The sequence below is a fragment of the Leucopleurus acutus genome (genome assembly GCF_964270905.1).
Source record: "Leucopleurus acutus genome assembly, chromosome: 6".
Taxonomy (NCBI): domain Eukaryota; kingdom Metazoa; phylum Chordata; class Mammalia; order Artiodactyla; family Delphinidae; genus Leucopleurus; species Leucopleurus acutus.
Genome location: NC_139149.1, coordinates 103,420,405 through 103,443,230, shown reverse-complemented (window position 1 = coordinate 103,443,230; position 22,826 = coordinate 103,420,405). Strand labels below are relative to the sequence as shown.

Genomic DNA, 22,826 nt, shown 5'->3' with positions numbered 1-22,826 from the left:
CGGGATATGTCAATGTATAAAAATCAATTGTATTTATATATATGGGCTAATTAGAAATAGAATAATTAGAAAATGAAACAAATGCAATTTTCAGCAACAAGCCTACCAACACCTAGGAATAAATCTAATATATTATACGCAATACCTCTACACAGTAAACTAAAACGTTACTGAGATAAACTAAAGATCTAAGTAGAGGAATGTACTATGCCAATGAATTGAAAACTGCAATATTGCAAAAGATGCCAATTCTCCCAAGTTGATCTAGAGAGTCAATATAATCCCAATAAAAAGTCTAGCACTGGGGCTTCCCTCGTGGCACAGTGGTTAAGAATCCACCTGCCAAGGCAGGGGACACGGGTTCGAGCCCTGGTCCGTGGAGAAGATCTCACATGCCGCGGAGCAACTAAGCCTGTGTGCTACAGCTACTGAGCCTGCGCTCTAGAGCCCTCGAGCCACAACTACTGAAGCCCGCACTCTGCAACAAGGGAAGCCACCGTAATGATAAACCTGCGCACTGCAATGAAGAGTAGCCCCTGCTCGCCTCAACTAGAGAAAACCCGCGCACAGCAATGAAGACCCAATGCAGCCAAAAATAAATTTAAATAAAATAAATTAATTTTTTAAAAGTCTAGCATTGGAGAAAATGACAAGCTGATTCCAAAATTTGTATGGAAATCCAAAGGGCCAAGAATAACAAAAAAAGTTTTGAAGAGCAAAGTTGGAGGACTTTTACTAGCTGACATCAAGACTTATTACAAGAGGGAATGTAAATTGATACAGCCACTATGGAGAACAGTACGGAGGTTCCTTAAAAAACTAAAAATAGAGCTATCATATGACCCAGCAATCCCACTGCTGGGCATATACCCTGAGAAAACCTTAATTCAAAACAAGACATGTACCACAATGTTCATTGCAGCACTATTTACAGTAGTCAGGACATGGAAGCAACCTAAGTGTCCATCGACAGATGAATGGATAAAGAAGATGTGGCATATATATACAATGGAATATTACTCGGACATAAAAAGAAACAAAATTGAACCATTTGGAGTGAGATGGATGGACCTAGAGTCTGTCATACAGAGTGAAGTAAGTCAGAAAGAGAAAAACAAATATCGTATGCTAACACATATATATGGAATCTAAAAAAAAAAAAAAAAAAGGTTCTGATGAACCTAGGGGCAGGACAAGAATAAAGACGCAGACGTAGAGAATGGACTTGAAGACACGGGGAGAGGGACGGGTAAGCTGGGACGAGGTGAGAGAGTAGCATTGACATATACACACTACCAAATGTAAAACAGATAGCTAGTGGGAAGCAGCTGCATAACACAGGGAAATCAGCTAGGTGCTTTGTGACCACCTAGAGGGGTGGGAGGGAGACACAAGAGGGAAGGGATATGGGGATATATGTATATCTATAGCTAATTCACTTTGCTATACAGCAGAAATAACACAGTACTGTAAATCAATTATACTCCAATAAAGATGTTTAAAAAAAAAGACTTATTACAAACCTACAATAAATAAGAGAGTGGTATTGGCATGAAGATAGACCAGTAAACTAATGGAAAATAGAGAGTGTATGTACATATTAATATATATAAAGAGTGTATAGTCATCACTAGATTTATGACAAAGTTGACATTTCAGTTGGTGGAAAAAAGACAATCTAAATTTTCAATACATAATGCTGAGTATATTGGGTATTCCTATAGAATAAAAGTGGATCAATTCCAAGTAGATTGTAGATCTAAATAAGACAAGCAAAATAATAAACCTTTTCAAACTAAGAGAATATCTTCACAACCTTCTGGTAGGCAAAAATACCTTAAACAGGACACAAAAAGTTATAAACACAGGTAAAGATTGATAACTGGAGTATGTTAAAATTAAGAACTTCTTTTCACTTAAAGATACCACCAATAGAATAAAAAGGCAAGGCAGAAAATGGGGAAAGAAATTCTCAATACATACATCTGACCAGTGACGCACCAATACATCAGTAGAGAGAAGACAATCCAATAAAAAATGGTCAAAGATAAACAGGCACCTCACCAAAGAGGTGATCAGTAAACATGAAAAGGGGCTGAATGCCATTATTCATCAGAGAAATCAAAATAAAAGCACACAGAGACACTACTACACACCCACTAGAATGGCTAAAATGACTAACGTTAGCAAGGGCTGGCAAGGATGTGGAGAACGGAAATCTCATATACTACTGGTGGGAGCATAAACTGGTACAATTCTTCAGAAAACACAACTGGACATCTGAGAACTGAACACACCTTATGATCCAGCAACTTCACTTCTACATTCATATTCAACAGTAAAACGCACATATGTGCTCTAAAAGGCGCATCAAAGAAGGTCTTGCATCATTCATAACAGCCTCAAACTGGAAACACAAATATCCATCAGTAATAAAAGAGCCAAGTAAAATGGGATCTAGTTCTATGATTTAATACTATACAAGAATAAAAATTAATGAACTAAAGCGACATACAGTATGGGTGACTATGACAAATGAAATAGTAAAAGCAGCCCAGGGCTGAAGAAAATACACGGTGTAATTCCATTTACGCGAAGTTCAACTAAGGTATGGTGTCAGAGACCTGGGGAGCGGGTACTCTGGGGGAGATGCACAGTAAAGGGCACGAGGACTTCAGAGGTACTGGTAATGCTATATTTACAGTAACCTGGGTGGTGATTCCTTGGGCGTGCTTACTGATCTCTCCTTATCCTCTAGGTACGACTTACACACCTACACCCAAGAACTAGGTAGCAGGTTTTCTATTTATGCAATTCTCAAGTCCATTAGGAAATGAAGAATTTCCTCTCCATCCTGGCTACATCAGCAACACATTTGTAAAATGAAATGTGTGAAGCATTGAAGCAGCATGTCTTCAGATACTCTTCTCCTAAGAACTGGTCCCTCAAAGAGCCTCAAAGCTTCATGCTGCAGACCACTGTTCCAGGGTCCCTTTCTACATGCCAAGACACCTGCCACATTCAACTCTGGGAGTTCTAGAAGCTCCAAAATGGAGCGTCCGTGCCTGAGCAGTATTTACTTTTGCATGCCCCTTTCTATTAAATTTTTCACAAGTTTATTCTTATAGGCAAAACAAAATAATGCTGAAAAAGAATATTAGGCATGTGATCTTGCCTGGTCTCCTACAGTGAATGCAATATTCAGACTAATGGCTGAATCTTGTCAAATCTGACTCAACAAAGTACAAAGAAATAAAAAAGACTGATTTATGAACAGATAACAGATGATATCCATTACAATCCACTCGACATTTACTGGGAACTTACTGTCAGGGACTCTGTTGGGAACTCTGGGGCAAACAAAGGTGAAGAAAATAAGATTCTTAGCCTCAAGGCACTCACAATCTAATGGGAAGACAGACATGAATATAACCAATCATACGCTTATATTACAGCCTGCTCTTACTGATATGAAAGTGATATTTCTACATTAAAATATTAGGTGAGCTAAGGGACTTTGAATGAAAATCTCTCAAGTGTCCTTTTATCTACTGGAATAGAAATATTTGTATTTAATGTTAAAAGAAACAAATGTCAGGAGATTCACATTCTTGTTTTTTCTGTTGGTAAAATGTCATAGTTTTCCCTAGGATGCCCACTTCTAGGAAATTATCCTAAGCAGAGTTTCCCACAGTATGCTTAGAGGAAACCAGATGACAATGGGAAAAGGGATCCCACAGCACGATGGGAATTTTCAACTAGCACCCTGTGTCCATTCCTGCCTCCCCCTGAACTTGAGATGTGGGAAAGATAAAAAACTACATTCCCTCGGCTCCTTTGGAAATCAGGTTCCACCATTTAGATGCATTCTTGCAGAATTTGGAAAGTGGAAAAGAGGTGGAGGCTACCTTCCTCCTGCTGTTCCTGGGATCCTGCAACATCACAGGAAGGTGAGTTGCAGCAGTAGGTTGGGGAATCCAGCTCCTAGTTTTGGGATCCTGCAACATCACAGGAAGCTGAGTTGCAGCAATAGGTTGGGGAATCCAGCTCCTAGTTTTCTAGAGGCAACAAAGTCGGGTCACAGAAGCTCCAGCCTAACATCTGTTCGTTTGGTTGGTGAGTGCCCAGAGGGGAAGACGGTGAGCACTGTGGTGACAAGTCGCCAGCAGCACTTCGACTTCTGGGTGACATTTCCTGTATTAAATTCCACTTTGCTTAACATACCTAGAGTTGATTCTATTTTCTGCTGTAATGTAGAATCTTGGGCTTTTGTTGTTTTTAAATAAAATTCTGTTGTGTAATTAGCATTTATCAAGCATCCATCAATAGTTGCTAGGGAGGAGTCCAGAAACATACAAAGCAGGAAAAAGAAAACAATTTGAATTTCAGAAATCTCCAAGGGAATAATAAAGAGTTGGCCAGAGACCTACAGTGCATTTTAAAGGAAGCACTCAGAATTTCCTTAACTGGATTCAATGGGGTAGAACCTTGAGTGAGCAACATTACACTGGTTTCTTTGATTTCAAATGTTTAAGAACCTTTATATACGACTGTGTATTAGGTTGAGGAGGGGCAGAACACTTACCACAAACTGCTTAAGGAATCCTTTTCTTTTCACCAGGGAATCTCATGGGACAACTGTTTTCAGGAGTGTTGTACAAAATGCACCAGAGAGAAATACCCTGCTTTCCTCACTCAGTGATATATTGTAGCAGATTTTTGTGTTACAGTTTTTTTCCCTTAAAATTGGAGTCTTCTTAGCCTTTATTTTTCTACCAGTTGTATTTCTCTCCCTCTCTCTCCCCAGACCCCTCTGCCTTTTCTTATATTTAAGAGTATAATTTAATTTTTAAATTTACATACACTAAAATTCATTTTTTTTCATTTACAGTTCTATGAGTTTCGACAAATGTATGGACTTAGGGAACAACCACAGCCATCAGGATATGGAACAATGGTACCATCACCCCCAAAACTCTTTCGCTGGTCCTTTCCAGGCAAGCCCTGCCACCACCGTAGCTCCGGGCAACCACTGATATTTTCTCCATCACCGTAATTCTGCCTTTTCCTGACATAGTATAAATTAATCATATAATATGTAGCCTTTTGATTCTGGCTTCTTTCACTTAGCATAATTCAAAAGAGAACCATCGGGCTTCCCTGGTGGCGCAGTGGTTGAGAGTCCGCCTGCCGATGCAGGGGACACGGGTTCGTGCCCCGGTCCAGGAAGATCCCACATGCCGCGGAGCGGCTGGGCCCGTGAGCCATGGCCGCTGAGCCTGCGCGTCCGGAGCCTGGGCTCCACAACGGGAGAGGCCACAACAGTGAGAGGCCCGCGTACCGCAAAAAAAAAAAAAAAAAAAAGAGAACCATCATATATATATGAATATATATAAAATATATATATAATAAAGAAGGAAAGCCTGCCTTTTCCAACTACACTGACGGACCTTATAGGCATTAATGCTAAGTGAGATAAGTTAGACAGAGAAAGACAAATACTATATGATCTCACTTATAAGTGAAATCTAAAAAAGCCAAACTCATAGAAACAGTAGAATGGTGGTTGCCTGAGGCTGGGAGGTGGGGAAAATGGGGAGATGTTGATCAAAGGGTACAAACTTCTAGCTATAAGATGCATAAGTTCTGGGGAATCTAATGAACAGCATCATGTCTATAATTAACAAACTGTATTATACAATTGAAAGTTGTAAGAGAGTAGATCTTAAATGTTATCACCACCACAAAAAAAAAAAGGTAATTATGTGAGGGGCTAGGGGTGTTAATTAACTTTTTTGGTTACCATTCTGCAATATATATGTAAACATAATTATCATATTATACACCTTAAACTTACATATATTATATATCAATATCATCTCAATAAACTTATAAGAAAAAACAAGACAGGACCACCCAACATATTACATGAAACAGTAGTTTGTTCCTCGTTATTGTGGAGTATAATCCCTTGTGTGGATGTACCAAGGTCTGTTAATCAGTTCACCGGTTGAAGGGCATTTGTACTGTTTCCAATTTTTAGAGGTTATAAACAAAACTGCTCTATCAATAAATATTTAATGACATAATGTTCAACAGCTGAATATTGTTCCATATCCTGATATACAATTAATTTAATCTGGCAGTTCCTTATTGTTGCACATTTAGTCGTCTTCCATGTTTTCCTGTTTTAAATAACACTCTAACCTCATTCAAATGTATGTATTTGTTCAATTGCTCTTCAGGAGAAATTGTCAAGGAATTCCTAGGTCAAACGGTAGGCATCATACATTTTACTGCTTTTGACACATATTACATGAAAAAGTCCCTTAGGAGAATATCCCAGCACTCAATCCCTTATCAACATCGATTGCCGTCTTTTAATTTTTTACCGATCTCACAGGCAAACATTTTAAAATGACATCTCATTTTTATTTGTACTTGTTTTATGACTTTTTTTTATATCCCTGTAAATACAGGTGGCATTGGCGCCTCATATTCATTGGACATTTTTATTTTTTCTTTCGGGAACTGCCTGTTCCTGTCTGTTTGTATGCTGGGCTTCTGCTATATTAATCCTTTGCCTGGCACTTAATATATATATTTTTTATATACAGAAGCTTTTAAAAAATGGATTAATCAGTTCTAAACTTTTCTTTTGTGAATTATCACATTTAATATCATGCCTAGAAAGGTCCTTCTCAATTTTATGTTTACATAAATGTTCACTTATATTTTCTGTCTAATTTCTCCAAACGTTTGTTTGGAGAAACAGCATGAAGAATGCAGGAGGCTCCTGGCTGAGGCAGACAAAACGCCACTGCGCCCCCAGCACACCGGGTTTGCTTCTGCCTTCACGGCTTTGAACTACTGATATAAAATATGCAGGATTCCTCTTTTCTAAGGGTTCATCTGCCTTCTGAAGAAGGTGAATAGTTTATGAAACTAGATTGAATTTTCTTCCTATGATTGGATTTGGTTCAGAAATAAAGCTTTACTCTCTGGTTTCAGTGGTTAGTTGAATCACGGCAAAGCATTTCATATCCCTTTCTCTCTGTTCCACTAGTGGGACAAACTAGGAATAACTTAGAGAGCTGCAATGAGAATAACGTGCCAGTGCGTGCCAATATTTTCAGGAATGTCACAGCAACAGTGAGCATTTACGGCAGAAATTCGTATACATATTTCCCCAAGGGGCCAAAGAATCTTTTTTAAAAATAATCATGTAAATAAATGGGAAGGTATGATTCAATTTACAAAAGTTGATTTCACAAACAAATTTTGAAGACAGTGCTTTTTCCATCAAGAGAGGCATACAATTACAAGACGGGAAGAAGCCAGATTCCCAGCTGACCCACCAGTCTGGACCGCTCTGGTTTCTGGTGTGAGAAGTAAATTTAATTTTCTTAAAAAAAAAAAAAAAAAGAGGCACACGATTATAAGCTTACAGAAAAACTTCACCCTTCAATAAGACTGTAACACACTATATGATCCAAAAAGCAATAACCTAGGAAAAGAAAGAAAAATGGAGACTGGCTTCTACAGAAGGTTTAATCTGATCCCTTACTCTTATTTTATTAGTAAATGGGACTCATGTAGAACACAAATACAACCCACGGTAGTGTTGCATCTCAAATCTGTACTCTGGATCTGAATGTGCTTGTTTTTCATGAGCAGTTGGGAAAAGTGAATGCATTCTCAATACATTCTAGACCTTAAGCATTTACCTGAGCTCCCTCTTCAGCAATCTGGGCTATACAGGTACTTTGGTGTCATTCTCACTGAGGTAAACTACCTGCTTCCCCATCACCACCTCACCTGCCCAGCTCAGCCTCAAGGGACCATCTCTGTAGCTGCAGACCTAGTCCATTTGGCTTAGCTGCCCAGACACCGGCTCCCCTCCCCCAACAGACTGTTGGTTGTCACACTCCGGCAGGTCTGACAACACATCCTACTGGAGCAGCTTCTGAGGCTCCAGGCCACAGAATGTTAGAAGCCAACAATTGCAGGAGGAAGGATATAAGTAGCTTCTGGTCTGAGGCAAACTGGCCCAGGACCGGACTGTGCTTGCTTTCAGCCCTTTAGGGCTTGGCCCACTGCCCCTAGGGACCTCCGAACTCTGCGTGATTCTGGTGCTTTGACCAACTTCTGTCTCTGCGTATCTTCTGTGGGCTGCACTCAAGGCTCAGTCCAGCTCCCCCTCCTAGATTTAGGGCATTTCCGGGAGTCTATGTACCTCACACAAAATAGGTGGAAGAAGTTACCCCAACTGTGGCTTTGAGAAAGGAGATAAAAAAATTAATTTGCCTATGTTTGTTGTTAGGAATACAAACCATGAGCAGTTCTTGCTGGAAATTGTGCAAAGTCCTAATTTTGGTTCAATTAATATAGAAGCATAAAGTGCCTTCAGTTTCCCTTTGTATCGTCCTAACAAATGGCTGTCTGGCTGTCTGAACTCCTCGTGTGGTGGTTTGACTAATGGCAATTTATTTTGTCTTAAAAACACACACACACACAACAATAGCAACAACTTTAAAAACAAGAGGGGATGAGTGTTTTACCATGAGCACTTATTACTTTTGAAACCAGAAATAATCCTCTATTTTAATGAAAGGGTAAAAATACTTCTCTCCAAGGTAAAGAGAAAAGAATGTGCATAATATTGTGGTGACTGATGCCTAGAAACACAACCAGATTCCCTTTTTATCTCAGTAACTAACTCACCCAACAGGGTATAACAAAGTAGAGCTTTGTAGGGTGTAATTTATATTACAATTCGCTTTCTCTCTATGTTAAGGAAGGCAGTTTGAAGTAAGACTTTTTTTTTTTAAAAAAAGTAGTTTCAAAGAACTTGAAAAAACACACCCAAAATGCTCTAGTCCAAAGCCAGAACACAGTTTTGTATGGTCTGCAGATAATTTAATATTTGAGAAACCTTTTCAACATTCTCCAACTCCAACCAAAACTAAAGCAATATTTAGAGGGAAAAAAATGAGTAAGCAAATAAAACCTAATATCTATATAATTATTCACAGATCAAGCAATTTAGGGACAATAAAATAGAACAGCATTTCAGCTAACTCAAGTTTAAAATAATGGAACAACTATTCACTAACCTAACAACAACAAAAAATTCTGGCTAATTTTACTGTTAATATATTAGGGATGATTGCTTTCTCAGTTAAAAGACTTAAAATCAATTCTGTATAAGTTGATTTATTTTCGGTTTCACAAACATAGTGTGATCAGCCTTCTTGATTTTCTGTAGTCCTCCTTTCCCCACAGACATAACGTCCAGTTTTTGAGTCTTTCAAACAGTAGGAAAATGCAATGATGTCAATGTACAAAGTATGTCGCTGGTGCTTTGCCTGCCGTCTTCTGGCAACAGATGCATTTTATTTTGGAGAAGGGGCCCTCTCACACGCCAGTACTAACCCTAGCCGTCACTGCCAATCACAGCCCCTGTTCACATAGGCTGGCTTCTGGCCCAGCTTGTCCAATCACAATCCCCTGCATCCCCTTGGACAGTGTTTGGTACAGCAAGAGACTCGTAATCCAGGCTAGGCCAATGAAAGTCTCCACTAGAATCTTTTCAGGAGTAACACAGAAAGAATTGAAGCCTTGGGTCTAGCATCAGAGAGAGGGCAGCCCAAGAGGATAGATCCACCATGTAGAGAGATACAGAAATGACCTAGGGGGCTTCCCTCGTGGCACAGTGGTTAAGAATCTGCCTGCCAATGCAAGGGACACGGGTTCGAGCCCTGGCCTGGGAAGATCCCACATGCCGCGGAGCAACTAAGCCCGTGCGCCACAACTATTGAGCCTGAGCTCTAGAGCCCGCAAGCCACAACTACTGAGCCCACGTGCCACAACTACTGAAGCCTGCACACCTACAACCCGTGCTCCGCAACAAGAGAAGCCATGACAATGAGAAGCCCGTGCACCACAACAAAGACCCAACACAGCCATAAAGAAAAGAAAAGAAAAGAACCTAGGGAAAGAGTGGGGGAGACTTGCAATAAACATCTAGACCCAGAGGCCCACACTCCCAGTGGCCACCTGCACCTCTGTCCTTCCTACAGTGTGGTTATAAAAACCAGTGTAGGGCTTCCCTGGTGGCGCAGTGGTTGAGAGTCCGCCTGCCGATGCAGGGGACGTGGGTTCGTGCCCCGGTCCGGGAAGATCCCACATGCCGCGGAGCGGCTGGGCCCGTGAGCCATGGCCGCTGAGCCTGCGCGTCCGGAGCCTGTGCTCCGCGGAGGGAGAGGCCACAGCAGTGAGAGGCCCGCGTACCGCAAAAACAAAACAAAACAAAACAAAACAAAACAGTGTATTTCCTCTCCAGCTTCAACAAGTTTGCGCTGGTTTCTGTTATTTGCATTCAAGGCATCCTGACTCATGAGTTTGGGCATTCTCAATCATGGTGAACTTACTTACTGGGTTGTTTTTCCAGTTCCTGTCCTTTGGGCACTGCCTTTGCAGCCCACAGGGGTGGCTTCTGGGGCCCTGTCTCTGCTCTGCAACCCTGCCTCCCTGCCAGACTCCCGTGCCCAAGGGTAACGCCCAGTCCAATCAAAGCTTCATCTCTGAGAGTGAAGGTCTGGATGTGAGAGAGAAGTTGTTAGGACCTGCGTTCTGTGCACCGTGGCACTCTGCAGGGAGAGGAAGACACGTATGAAGCTTAGTTGTTCGGCCCCATCTGTGTTGGATTCCACGGGCTACCCCATCTTTCCAAGACATCCTACCCTCTCCCCTGCCCCTTCAGCTGGCTGTAATTGGTTTACTTTTCAAACCAAGGGAACATGAAATTATACACCAAAAAGCTATTTCTGTAAATCACTGGTTAGGATGCTTTTTACTATGGGAAATGTACAATTTCAATAAAAATCAGCTTGGGCAATAAGGAACAGCCAGCCTACAGGTAGTGTGGCCCCAGGTATGGTACAAGAATGTCATCAGGGCCCCTGTGTTTTATTTCCATGTTTTGCCATGAACAGTGCTGACTTCTCTCAAAGGTCGATTCCCCCAAAGGCCCCAGTTGGGGCCACCTGTGTTGTTCCTCAAATTCAGCAGGAGATGGAGAAACGTTTCCATGCATGGAAGAGAATCATCAGATTTGGAAATACTATCCTGGCAGTGGTGTCAGAACAGCTTTAAGACATCTTTAAGAGTCAGAACTAATGTGACTTGGTGACTACCTGACTGATGGGTGTGGGAAGAGAAGAGCTAGGACAGCGCCCATGTTTCTCCCTTGGGCGTCCCAGTAGATAGAAGCAATGCCAGAGCTGGTCTGGCCGGATGGTGACGCCACATGCAGGTTCAATGCCTCCCCATGCTTCACTCAGACCTGCCCAGGAGTCAGCCAGAGCCTGTCCAGAAGCCTGATCTCACAGCAAACCACTCACCTTTGACAAGAGAGATTTCTTACCAGGCGAGATAAGCAAATGACTGCTCTCTGTGAACTGTCCTTCCTGTTTATGCACGGAGAACCATTTATATGAAGCTGGTAGCCACCTGAATGACTCGTGTGCTGTGAGCCTCCTAGCTGGGTGCAATTAGAGCCGTTCATGCTGTGGACACAGTGGCTGCCTATACAGCACCTGCCCCCACTTTCCTTACACCTTCCAACTCTTCTTTTGTCCAGGCTTGTGCCCTGGCCCAGCTCTAAGGGACAGTCTAATAGATGGCTCTCAACCCTGGCTGCACACCGAAATCAACTGAGGAACTTTGAAAAAACACCAATGCCTAGGACTGTATCTTTTATTGTGGTAAAAACCCCACATAGCATAAATTTTACCATCTTAACCGTTTTAAAGTGTACAGTTCAGTGGTATCAGGTACATTTACATTGCTGGGCAACATCACCACTGTCCACCTCCAGAACCTTTTCATCTTCCCAAACTGAAACTCTGTATCCATTAAATGATAACTCCTCATTCCCCCCCCCTCAGGTTCTGGGAACCACCTTCTATTTTCTGTCTTTATGAATATAAGCAAAATCATAGAGTATTTGCCTTTGGTGATTGGTTTATTTCACTTAGCGTGATGTCTTCAAGTTTCTTCCATGCTGTAGTGTGTGTCAGAATTTCCTTCCTTTTCAAGGCTGAGTAATATTCCATTGCATGTATCTATCACATGTTATTTATCCACTCATCCATCCATGGACACTTGGGTTGCTTCTACATTTTGGCTACTGTGAATAATGCTGCTGCTATGATCGTAGATGTCCAAACATCCCCAAATATTTTCTTTAAAGTTTTCCATGGGATTTGAATGTGCAGCCAAGGTTGAGAACCACCAGTGTGTGGCAGTCCCTAGAGAATGTGAAGAGTCCAGAGGAGAGGCACGCCACCTTAGCTGGCCTGACCCAGCTGTTCCATGCTAATTATAACACTTATCACAGCCAGCAATCAGTAAGCTCATACACCTGTCTCCATCAATAGATGCGGACACCTGGGAGGGGGAGGTAGGTTTTGTTTACCTCAGTATCTTCTAGGTCTAGCTCCAAGCCTGTGACCCTGCAGAAGCTTATTAAGTTGCTGCTAAATAAAGACAACCAATCCATAATTCAACTCCATCTTTCTATTAAAACTAACCATTCCCCTTTGCTACTAGAAATTAGGTACCATTCTACCCTGGGCCATGTCTGTGGCTGTGGAGCCTGACTCAGACCTGGGCCTGAGTCAGGGTTTCAGATCTTTTTTTTTTTTTAATTTTTTGGCCATACTGTGCAGCATGTGGGATCTTAGTTCCCCGACCAGGGATCGAACCCACACCCCCGCTTTAGAAGCGTGGAGTGTTAACCACTAGACCATCAGGGAAGTCCAGGGTTTCAGGTCTTTATGAGACAAAATTATACGTGTGAAGGAGTCCTGCACGGCAATGGTGGAGCAGGATGGGGGTGGGAGGAATAGTTGCTACTGCCCCTTGTTCCAGTTTTTTCTGGAACGGATGCTCCAAAATGAGTGGTGGGACCCATTCCTTAGATCTCAAAGAGAGGTCTAAACGATCTTCCCCACAAATTTGTGCTTCCCTACCCCCAACCCACTTTTAAAACTAAAGACAGACACGTAGCTGGATTTTTATTGAGGTGGGTTTTCTGTGCCCTCTATTCATGTCTGCAGCTCCACATTCTCATGTTTACTTTGGTTTTAATTTTAACCTGAGTTCCTAAGATCGCTTTTTATTAAAACCAATGGAAATTAAAAAGTAGCCCCAGATAAAAGAAATACTCAAACACCCGAGAGGGTTCTGCTTCATTCCATATTTAAGTCTGTGGACGTATCTGGAGAGAACCTCTTTATAATGAGGAGCAGTGGTGTAGCAAATTGAGAATGCTCTTCTCCCCTTTCCCCTTAAGTCTTAGAAGCCATGAGACACACTGTGCAATGGGACGGGAACAGCAGGGACGTGTCTTGGTAGGTAGATAATAAGGCTGACCCCTAATTGCTCCCGTCGTATTTTCAAAATCTGGGCCCCCTTGCACCGGGCAGCACTCCAGGATCAGGGTAGGGCAAAACCAGCAAGGTCACACAAATGCAGGACTTTATTTCAGACTGGGATATTTTGCAGAAAGTTTCTGCCTTGATTTTGATTTTTTAAGTAGCGCATGAAAATCATTTCTTTTGATTCTGGAGTTGTTTGGCACCCCTTCAATTTCCTGCCTGACTTGCCTCACCCTGGGTCCAGCCCTGACTCCACTCACGTCCCCGCTTTCCTTCGAGTTATAATTTATTTTTTTCTTGAGAGGAAAGCATGACGTTGCTCTCTGCATCTCATGCAGCCACAAACATCTTTCTCCGGGTTTACTTCCTCCCTGTTCTCTTCTTCTGCCCATTTTGACAAACTATCTCCCTAAATCCGTTCACCTCCGCGGCTTCTGCCGTTCCACACCGCCCCCCCCCCCCCCCCCCCGCCCCGCCACCTTTCCCAGGATGACCAACATCAGGTACCAGGAAGAGATACAAGAGGGCCAGCGAAGGCCGGCCTTTCCCTCTGAGGTCTTTTTTTTTTTTTTTTTTTTGCGGTACGCGGGCCTCTCACTGTTGCGGTCTCTCCCGTTGTGGAGCACAGGCTCCGGACGCGCAGGCTCAGCGGCCATGGCTCACGGGCCCAGCCGCTCCGCGGCATGTGGGATCTTACCGGACCGGGGCACGAACCCGCGTCCCCTGCATCAGCAGGCGGACTCTCAACCACTGTGCCACAAGGGAAGCCCCCCTGAGGTCTTCTGCTAACATAATTTTTCAGCTTCACGTGCAGAGTAACACAATAAGCAAGGGCCTAGTCCTTTTTAATGAAACCTTTCTTGCAGCAATTATGATGATAAATAGTGCCCTTGGTAAACCACGGCCAGCATTATGCTCTGCAACTCCAAGGTAGCTGGCTGGAACACTAGGAAATAGAACTGAGTAATTTTAACTGTGCTAACTATGGAAGCCCTGAAAAAAATGCCTAATACGGTAAAAACATGGACAGCTCTTTAAACGCAAAGCCAGTATGGAAGGAAGCGAGCTCATGATTTGGGCTCTTTTGACCTGGTGGGACTCCTACCCTGCAAGGGCAGCTGAGACCCCCAAATTTCACACCCACATCTTCGAGGACCAAGTGGAGGACTTCATCCATCACTCACATCCCTGACCCTAGGTGTTTTTCTGCACCTCTTGTTGCATCACCAGTAAACCGGCATGTAAACAAACTACCTGAATCTTTGTTACCATTCTAGCTTCCAAGTCATGAGGGTCTAGCCCAGTTCAGCCTCCTTCACATCATCTTAATGATTCATTACTTAATTATTATACATGTGCCAGAAGAGAATAATTCCGTAATTCATTGGCCTGATGGGAAATATAATTACATATGCAAATAACTTTTAATAAACACATACTAACCACACTCCTATTCAGATAATCACCCCAAGACCTGCCCACAACGGCTTACCAGGACTGTGTGCATCCCAGTGTAAAGTCGGCTGAGACTCACCAACGTGGAAAACGCCACAGCCGTCATCAGTCCCAAAACAAAGGGATACTGCAGGGGGAGAAGAGAAAACAAGGACATTAGGTCAGGTTCAGACACATACAATTTGATGCTGTGGAAAGGAACAGGATTTCTGATCCCGTAACTCCTAGTCTCAATCTCATATTCCCTAGACCAGCAGTCTGATGATCTAAAATGACTTGAAAAATGGGAAAACTAAGGAACTAAGGAAAGAGAAGGGGAAAATGCCTAGGAATATAGTTCTGGAAGGAAGTTTCACAACATATTGACATGCAAATAAGACACAGTAGAAAACTTCACCTTAGCTATGGTGCTACAAGTTTTAAGAGTAAATAATTTTTATTTCTATTTTTAGATTAAAACTTATGAAATATACAGTATTTCCAAGAGGCAAGGTAGATAGACAGTGCTGTCATTTGGAAGTCCAACTAGCTACTTCCCCATCATGTGCTGTGATGATAAAGCCTGGCAACAACCAGCTTCTTGAGGAAGTCTGGGAACAACAGCCCCATGTTAAGACTGGGCATATTTCTGTACAGATGTCAAGGCAAGAGTCCAGACTTCACTGAATCTTGACATTTGCTCGTGAGTAATGAAAACAGCTGGAGGAATCTGGCTAATGACGAGTCATATAAAGAACACACAAATATCCTGCTCATGAGCTAGACACAGAGCTATAATCCAGTTGCTTCAACTACTGATGTCTGTGGTCTTCCGTGGTAATAAGGATAAAGACGATAGAGAACTGTCTATATTATGTGAAGTGCTTTATGGTCACTATCTCATGTATCTTCACACAACCGTATGAAATAGGTTCTATTACTAGCCCCAGTCCACAGATGAGGAAACCCTTAACCTTGATAATAAGTTGCATTAGTATTGAACTTTAGCACACAGATGCTTGCCCATCCATCACCCCTCACAACAGGAGCTGAGGCTCAGAGAGGTACAATGACTTGCCCAAGGTCACACAGCCAGTAGTGACACAGTCTGAACCAGAAGCCACATCTTCCGAGTACAAGCCCAGCATGTTCTTTCCAATGCAACACCTGAGTATAATAACACAGGGTTGTGCATCTTTTCTTAAGATTTATCATTAACTGGGTCTCTGATTTTAATCAAAAAAGTGTTGAAAATTAATGAGTTAATGCATTCAGAATTTAGAGGTTGGTATTCGCCTGAACACATATTTATATAAATAAACCCATTTTTAGAGCTCCTCATGAGTATATAACCCCAAAAGCTGAATACATTTATTATTAAAAAATTAAATAGGAAAGAAGTGCATAACAACTCAGGCCTTAAGAAAACTATTGTGGGACTTCCCTGGCGGTACAGTGATTAAGAATCTGCACTTCCACTGCAGGGGGCACAGGTTTGATCCCTGGTCGGGGAATTAACATCCCGCATGCTGAGCGGTGTGGCCAGAAAAACAAAAAAGAAAATCGTTTCATCACGTAAGCTGTAAAGACATTTTTAAGAAGATCCAGGTGGCCTTAAAATGAGGATATAAATGATTGTTGTTGCTTTCCTGCAGTCAGCGCCATTGATTTTTTTGTTGTTGTTGTTGATTTTTTCCTAAGAGAACCATGTTCACAGGCTTCTCTCGATGCTGACAGCAGCCCGATGGAGGTCAGTGTTGGGCCCACTATGTCCTTCTGGGGCAGACGGCACGGGATACGACATAGCTCAGAAGTCTGCATTCAATTAATTCCGATAGTACTGGGGGAGCTCAGACATTGTTTGATCCTGGCATGACATTTAAGTTACAAAAAAAGATTATACCTAGTTGGATATGATACTATACACTTGTCCCTTTCCCATTTAGGAAACTGAGATCTGACCCCAGGTGACCAGGTAGCAGACCAGGTACAGCCAGGACCTGACACTAATCTTATCCTCTTCCAATCACATCAGGCTGACACCCCATTTTTGTACAACCTGGAACATGGAACACCCCTGGGTTTCTGGTGTAGAGGAGCAGGAGAAGCAATACTATCATTTACATACAAGGCTGCTAGAGTTCATGAAATCTAAATTTTCCAACGGGGAAAAGGTAAAATTTCTGAAATTAAGCACAAAATTAGAGCAAGAGTTCTCAGAAAGGAAAAATAAATCTTCATTGCAGTAATAGTATAGATTTTAAAAGGTCTTACTATAACTGGCATTTAAGCAGATATTAAGTGAAATCTTCTATTTTCAACAGTTATTAATCACCTGTCATTTAGACAGCTTTCTAGAAAATACGGAATGATTATTTCTAACGGTTGAGCCCCCCAAAAAGGCAGAGACATCTTTGGGGGCTAATTTGGGAACAGACTGTTTCACCCTGGGCCCTGGGACATGCAGCTGGAGGATTTGGTGAAATCATCTCAGCCCTGGAGGATCATTTACTACAATCATAAACCCCTCGAGTCTCTTGCAAACAGAGGATGAGAGCACCTATTCAGTGCCATCTGCTTGGGCAGCTCAGGGTGAAAATGCTTTCGGAAGCGGGATGCCACACACCCGGGTTATGTTTGTGGTGCTGTTGTCATTATTATTATTTTTTAATTAACTAATTTATTTTTGCTGTGTTGGGACTTCGTTTCTGTGCGACGGCTTTCTCTAGTTGAGGCGAGCCAGGGCCACTCTTCATCGTGGTGCGCGGGCCTCTCTTGTTGCGGAGCACAGGCTCCAGACGCGCAGGCTCAGTAGTTGTGGCTCACGGGCCCAGCCGCTCTGTGGCATGTGGGATCCTCCCAGACCAGGGCTCGAACCCGTGTCCCCTGCATCGGCAGGCGGACTCTCAACCACTGCGTCACCAGGGAAGCCCCTGTTGTCATTATTAATGGTGTCCACTTTCACTCTTGGGCACAACCTGCTTTGGGTACTAAATCATATGGTCACTTCATGTATAAAGAAATTGTCACTGACTGCTCAGTAAATTTTTGTTCCCCATCTTTATTTCATAAACTTCAAAGTCCTTCAAAAAAAGAAAATCCTGAAGGGAAACTCTTTGCTGCCTCATCGTACGGATGGTGTTACACGGGAGGAAGGGGAGTCTGCGCCTTACCTGGTATCTGTCCGTGGTAGAGATAAGGAGGGTGAAGGAGATGGCGGTGGCTGCCATGGCGTGGGTGGACGGCATCCCATACTCAGCGATCACTCTCTTCTCCAGTTTCACAACAGGAGGGGAGAAGGGGCGGGGCCACTTCAAGACATCCTTGGCCACCTGGCCAATATACATCACCAACTGCCAAACCAAAGGATGGAGGTAAGTCTAACCAAATGAGCAAAATAAACTCCTAGGTTCTATGAATTTATTTTGAGGTTTCCTGTTGGTTGGCTGAAATCACCTTTCTCTCTGACCCAGCGGCCTATGGGGAAGTCTTGTAGGAAGACATTTTAGTTGTTAAAAAGAGAAACAGGCCGGGACTTCCCTGGTGGCGCAGTGGTTAAGAATCCGCCTGCCAATGCAGGGGACACGGGTATGATCCCTGGTCCGGGATGATCCCACATGCTGCGGAGCAACTAAGCCTGTGTGCCACAACTACTGAGCCTGCGTGCCACAACTACTGAAGCCCACGTGCCTGGAGCCCGTGCTCCGCAACGAGAGAAGCCACCATGAGAGGCCCACGCACCGCAACAAAGGGAAGCCCTTGCTCTCTGCAACCAGGGAAGGTCCAGGCACAGCAACAAAGACCCAACACAGCAAATAAATAAATACATAAATAAATTTCTAAACAAAAAAGAGAAAAGAGAAACAGCCCTTCTGGATTCCAGAGGGTCACTGGGCAACTAAGATATGACACTAACACGTCTTACTTATTTTGGTCATATATTTGACATTTGTATAGCTGGTATGTGTGCCAAGCACTGGTCTAAGAACTTTACAAATATTAACTCACTTAATCCAATAGTACCTGTAGAATGCAGACCCATTTTACAGAGGGGTAAACCGTTGTACATAGTTAGTAAGTGGCAAGACTTAATGGATTCAAATCCAGAGAGTTTGGCTTCAAAAAATATGTGCCTTAAACTACCACGGTAATACCTTCGGGATGGTCCTGGACTAAGAATTTAAATTTAATACTCAATCAGACAGCCCTTCTTTTCAAGTTTTAACCAAAAAAGTGACTTCTGGCTTAAAATTTTTTGAATGCCACTGTTACTCCTGATGTATGCAGGCAACATACTGGATACAGTTTAACTTTTTTCAGTACTCGAGAGCGTCATACAATAAATGGCGTGACTATTTTCAACCCTAAAATCAACACAGCTCAATCTGGAAGTTTCTCAATTGAATTCTTTTTTTTCCATGATGCCATTAATGAAAAAATCCCTTTCTCTTTTTCCCGTAAAGTACAACATAGATATCAGAATTGATTTCCATGCCCTCCCGAGATGAATAGGACTGTTAACAATAGACTTATTTACTTTGTCAGAGAGCTTCACAGGACATTTCCGTGATGTTATAAAAGAGGGAGAAGCAACCCATTCACTTAAGTCTCTGCATTTGCAACCCAAAGTGTGGTCTGAGGAGAGGCAGCATCCACACCACGAGTGCTGTTTTAAGATGCAGAATCTCAGGCCCCAGCCTGCACCTATGGAATTGGAACCCTCATTTTCACAAGACTTCCGGGTGGTTCATGCGCACGTGAGAATTTGAGAAGCACGGCCGGCTTTACACTGTATTCTTGCGCAGGTCACTTTGTCATGGGCTTTAATTATAAACCTCCTCATCTTACCATGATCGCATTGATCTTACTAGGGCTTTATTTAGCTTGTGATGGATGGAGTTACTTGGCTTTGGAACAAAACCCGCTATGAAGGACTATTTCAAAATACTTTTGATTAGTCAGCCAGATTGCTTTAGAGTTTCCCACATTGTGGTACTTTCTTTTAACTCATCTAGTTGCCGGTGAATTCTGAACATTATCCCAGCACACTCAGTATCCCCCAGAAGACGCTGCATATGTTTTTGTGCTCTGCTGCCACTTTGCTCTGGGTTAAAAATCAAGAACCACTGTCTGTGCACAGCAGGCCAAATCCACAGGCTTTAAAGCCTCAGTGACAATCACTCCAAATTCCATAGCTGCGATTTCTAATCAGACTTTGAAACTTAACCTCTTTACCATCCCCTTATTACCAGAAACTACTGTTTTGGAAACCAGCTTACTCTTTTATGTTTCTGCCTCTCCCTCCTGTGAACCTATAAAAACCACATCAGACCGACTATTTTCTGGGGAGTTGGAAAACTTGCAGATGTTGTTGACTACTAAGAATTTCTCAGAAGATGCTAGGATATAAATGTTTCTCAACCCTGCCCCTTCCCCACTCATCAACATCAAAAAGAATATTACAGGCATTACGACTAACTCCAGTTCACTCAAAAATACACAGAATCTTCAGACAGGAAACGTTAAAATCATAGAGTGAAGACAGACTGTGTGACCCTCATTCAGACAAAACTTAATTTCCTTGAAGTCCATGAGTTTCTTCGACTTCATTTATCTTTTGCCTTCTATATCTGAAGGATGTTTTTAAGAACGAGGACAATTGTTCATTTTATTTAAAAGTGTTCCCATAGCAGCACACTGTTTCTGATCAATAAGTTTCAAATAGCAATGACTGTAATGACAGAGCTCTTCAAACCAGAGAGAGTGGAGCTATGTTTTTCAGGTTGTAGGGAAAGAGTACCACTCACAGGGTGACAAGTCCTGTCTGTCAGTTTGCATTCATTACAGCAAACTGTGCCCAGCCCTGTATTAGGTCTCCAACCTTGAGCGGGGAAAACAGTCACACAGAGGATCTCATCATAATGCAAATATGCTTTGGAAAAAAATTATCCACAGAATTATATAGACTTTGGTTCAACCCGAGACACTGGGAGCACTGAGGTGGAACGTTAAAGGAAGATTGTTTAAGATGAGGGGTGGATAGAGAAGCGTCCACTTCGCAAGAATAGAGAAGCCTTGGAGAAGTGATGTTGGGTGGTATGCAGAGGGACCTCCGAGGCAGTTAGGACCAGCGGAGTTTAAATTGTGGGGCACACCATTACACATCAGTTAGAATGGCTGAGATGAAAGGAACTGACCATACCAGGTGTTGGGAGGATATGGGGAGTACCTGGAACCCTCATACAGCACTGGAGCAGGTGCAAAATGATACAACCACTTTGGAAAAGCAGTTTGACAGCTTCTTAAAAAGTTAAAACATATGATTTCCACACGACCCAGCCATGCCAATCCTAGGTATTTACCCTCAAAGAGTGAAAGCGTAAGTCACGCAAAGATCTGTCTATGACCATTGACGGCAGCTTCTTTGTAACGGCCCCAAACCGGCAACAACCCAATTTCCATCAACAGGTGAATAAGTAAACAAATTGTGGTATAATCATACAACTGAATACTTCACGGCAAAAACAAACAAAAAAATAAACTATAGATATCATGCTACAGCATGGATGAATCTTAAATTATGCTGAATGAATGATGAATGATGAATCTTAAAATAATTATGCTGAATGAATAATTATGCAAATTGTGGTATAATCATACAACTGAATACGTCGCAGCAAAAACAAAATAATAAACTATAGATATCATGCTACAGCATGGATGAATCTTAAAATAATTATGCTGAATGAAGAAGCCAGGCCAAAAACAAACAAAAGTACACACTCTATGATTTTGTCTATATAAAATTCTTGGAAATAGAAATGACTCTATAGGATAGAAAGCCGATCGGTGGTGGCCAGAAAGGAGGGAAAGAAATTACAAATGGGCATGAGGAAACTTCTGGGTAATGAAGTTTTAATTATGTCTTAACTATGTTTTAATTATGTCTGTCTTAATTATGGTGATAATTTTAGGGGTATGGACCTATATCAAAATGTGCCAAGTTGTACATTTTAAATATGTGTAAACTTTGTGAATGCACTAAAAATTATTGAATCATACGCTTTAAAAGAATGAATTGAGTAGTATGTGAATTATACCTCAATAAAACTGAGTACGTACAGTTTATTGCACGTCAGTCACATCGTAAAAAGTTGTCGTTGGGCTTCCCTGGTGGCGCAGTGGTTGAGAGTCCGCCTGCCGATGCAGGGGACAAGGGTTCGTGCCCCGGTCCGGGAAGATCCCACATGCTGTGGAGCGGCTTGGCCCGTGCGCCATGGCCACTGAGCCTGAGCGTCCGGAGCCTGTGCTCCGCAATGGGAGAGGCCACAACAGTGAGAGGCCCGCACACCGTAAAAAAAAAAAAAAAAAAAAAAAAAAAAAAAAGTTGTCGTCTTAGCCAGCTTGGGCTGCTATAACAGCCAACCACAGACTGGGTGGCTTATAAACAGGAAGTTATCTCTCTCAGTTCCGGAGGATGCAGTGCAAGACCAAGGCACTGGCAGATTCAGTATCTGGTGAGCGCCTGTTTCCTGGATCACAGACAGTCACCTTCATAGCACTAAAAGAAATGAGCTTTCAAGCCATGAAAAGACATGCAAGAATCTTAAACGCATAGTACCAAGCGAAAGAAACCAATGTGGAAAGGCTACATACCATATGAATTCATTTATATGACATTTTGATAAAAGCAAACTAGGGAGATGGTAAAAAGATCAGTGATTGCCGGGGGCTGGGGACATGGGTAAGTGGTGCACAGAGAATTTTTAGGGCATTGACACTACTCTGTCTGATACTCTAATGGCGAATACACATCATGACACATTTGTCCAAACCTATGGAATGTACAACACCAAGAGTGAACTCTAATGTAAACTAAGGCCGTTGGGTGCCAGTGTAGGAGCCTCAGTTGTAACAAATGTCCCACTCTGGTGGACGGGATGCATG

The 22,826-nt window shown here is 42.4% G+C and overlaps 1 protein-coding gene across 3 annotated transcripts in view; it reads right to left on the bottom strand.

Moving 5' to 3' along the window:
- SGPP2 (sphingosine-1-phosphate phosphatase 2) overlaps positions 1 to 22,826 on the bottom strand; it is a gene marked incomplete at its 5' end in the record, with an annotated part of 122,019 nt that overhangs the window by 23,159 nt on the left and 76,034 nt on the right. For all 3 annotated transcript variants that reach the window (XM_082841019.1, XM_082841020.1, XM_082841021.1), the window contains 2 exons: positions 14,938 to 15,027; positions 18,053 to 18,232. In XM_082841019.1, coding sequence (XP_082697145.1) covers positions 14,938 to 15,027; positions 18,053 to 18,232 — 270 coding nt within the window. The remainder of the gene's footprint in view (positions 1 to 14,937; positions 15,028 to 18,052; positions 18,233 to 22,826) is intronic.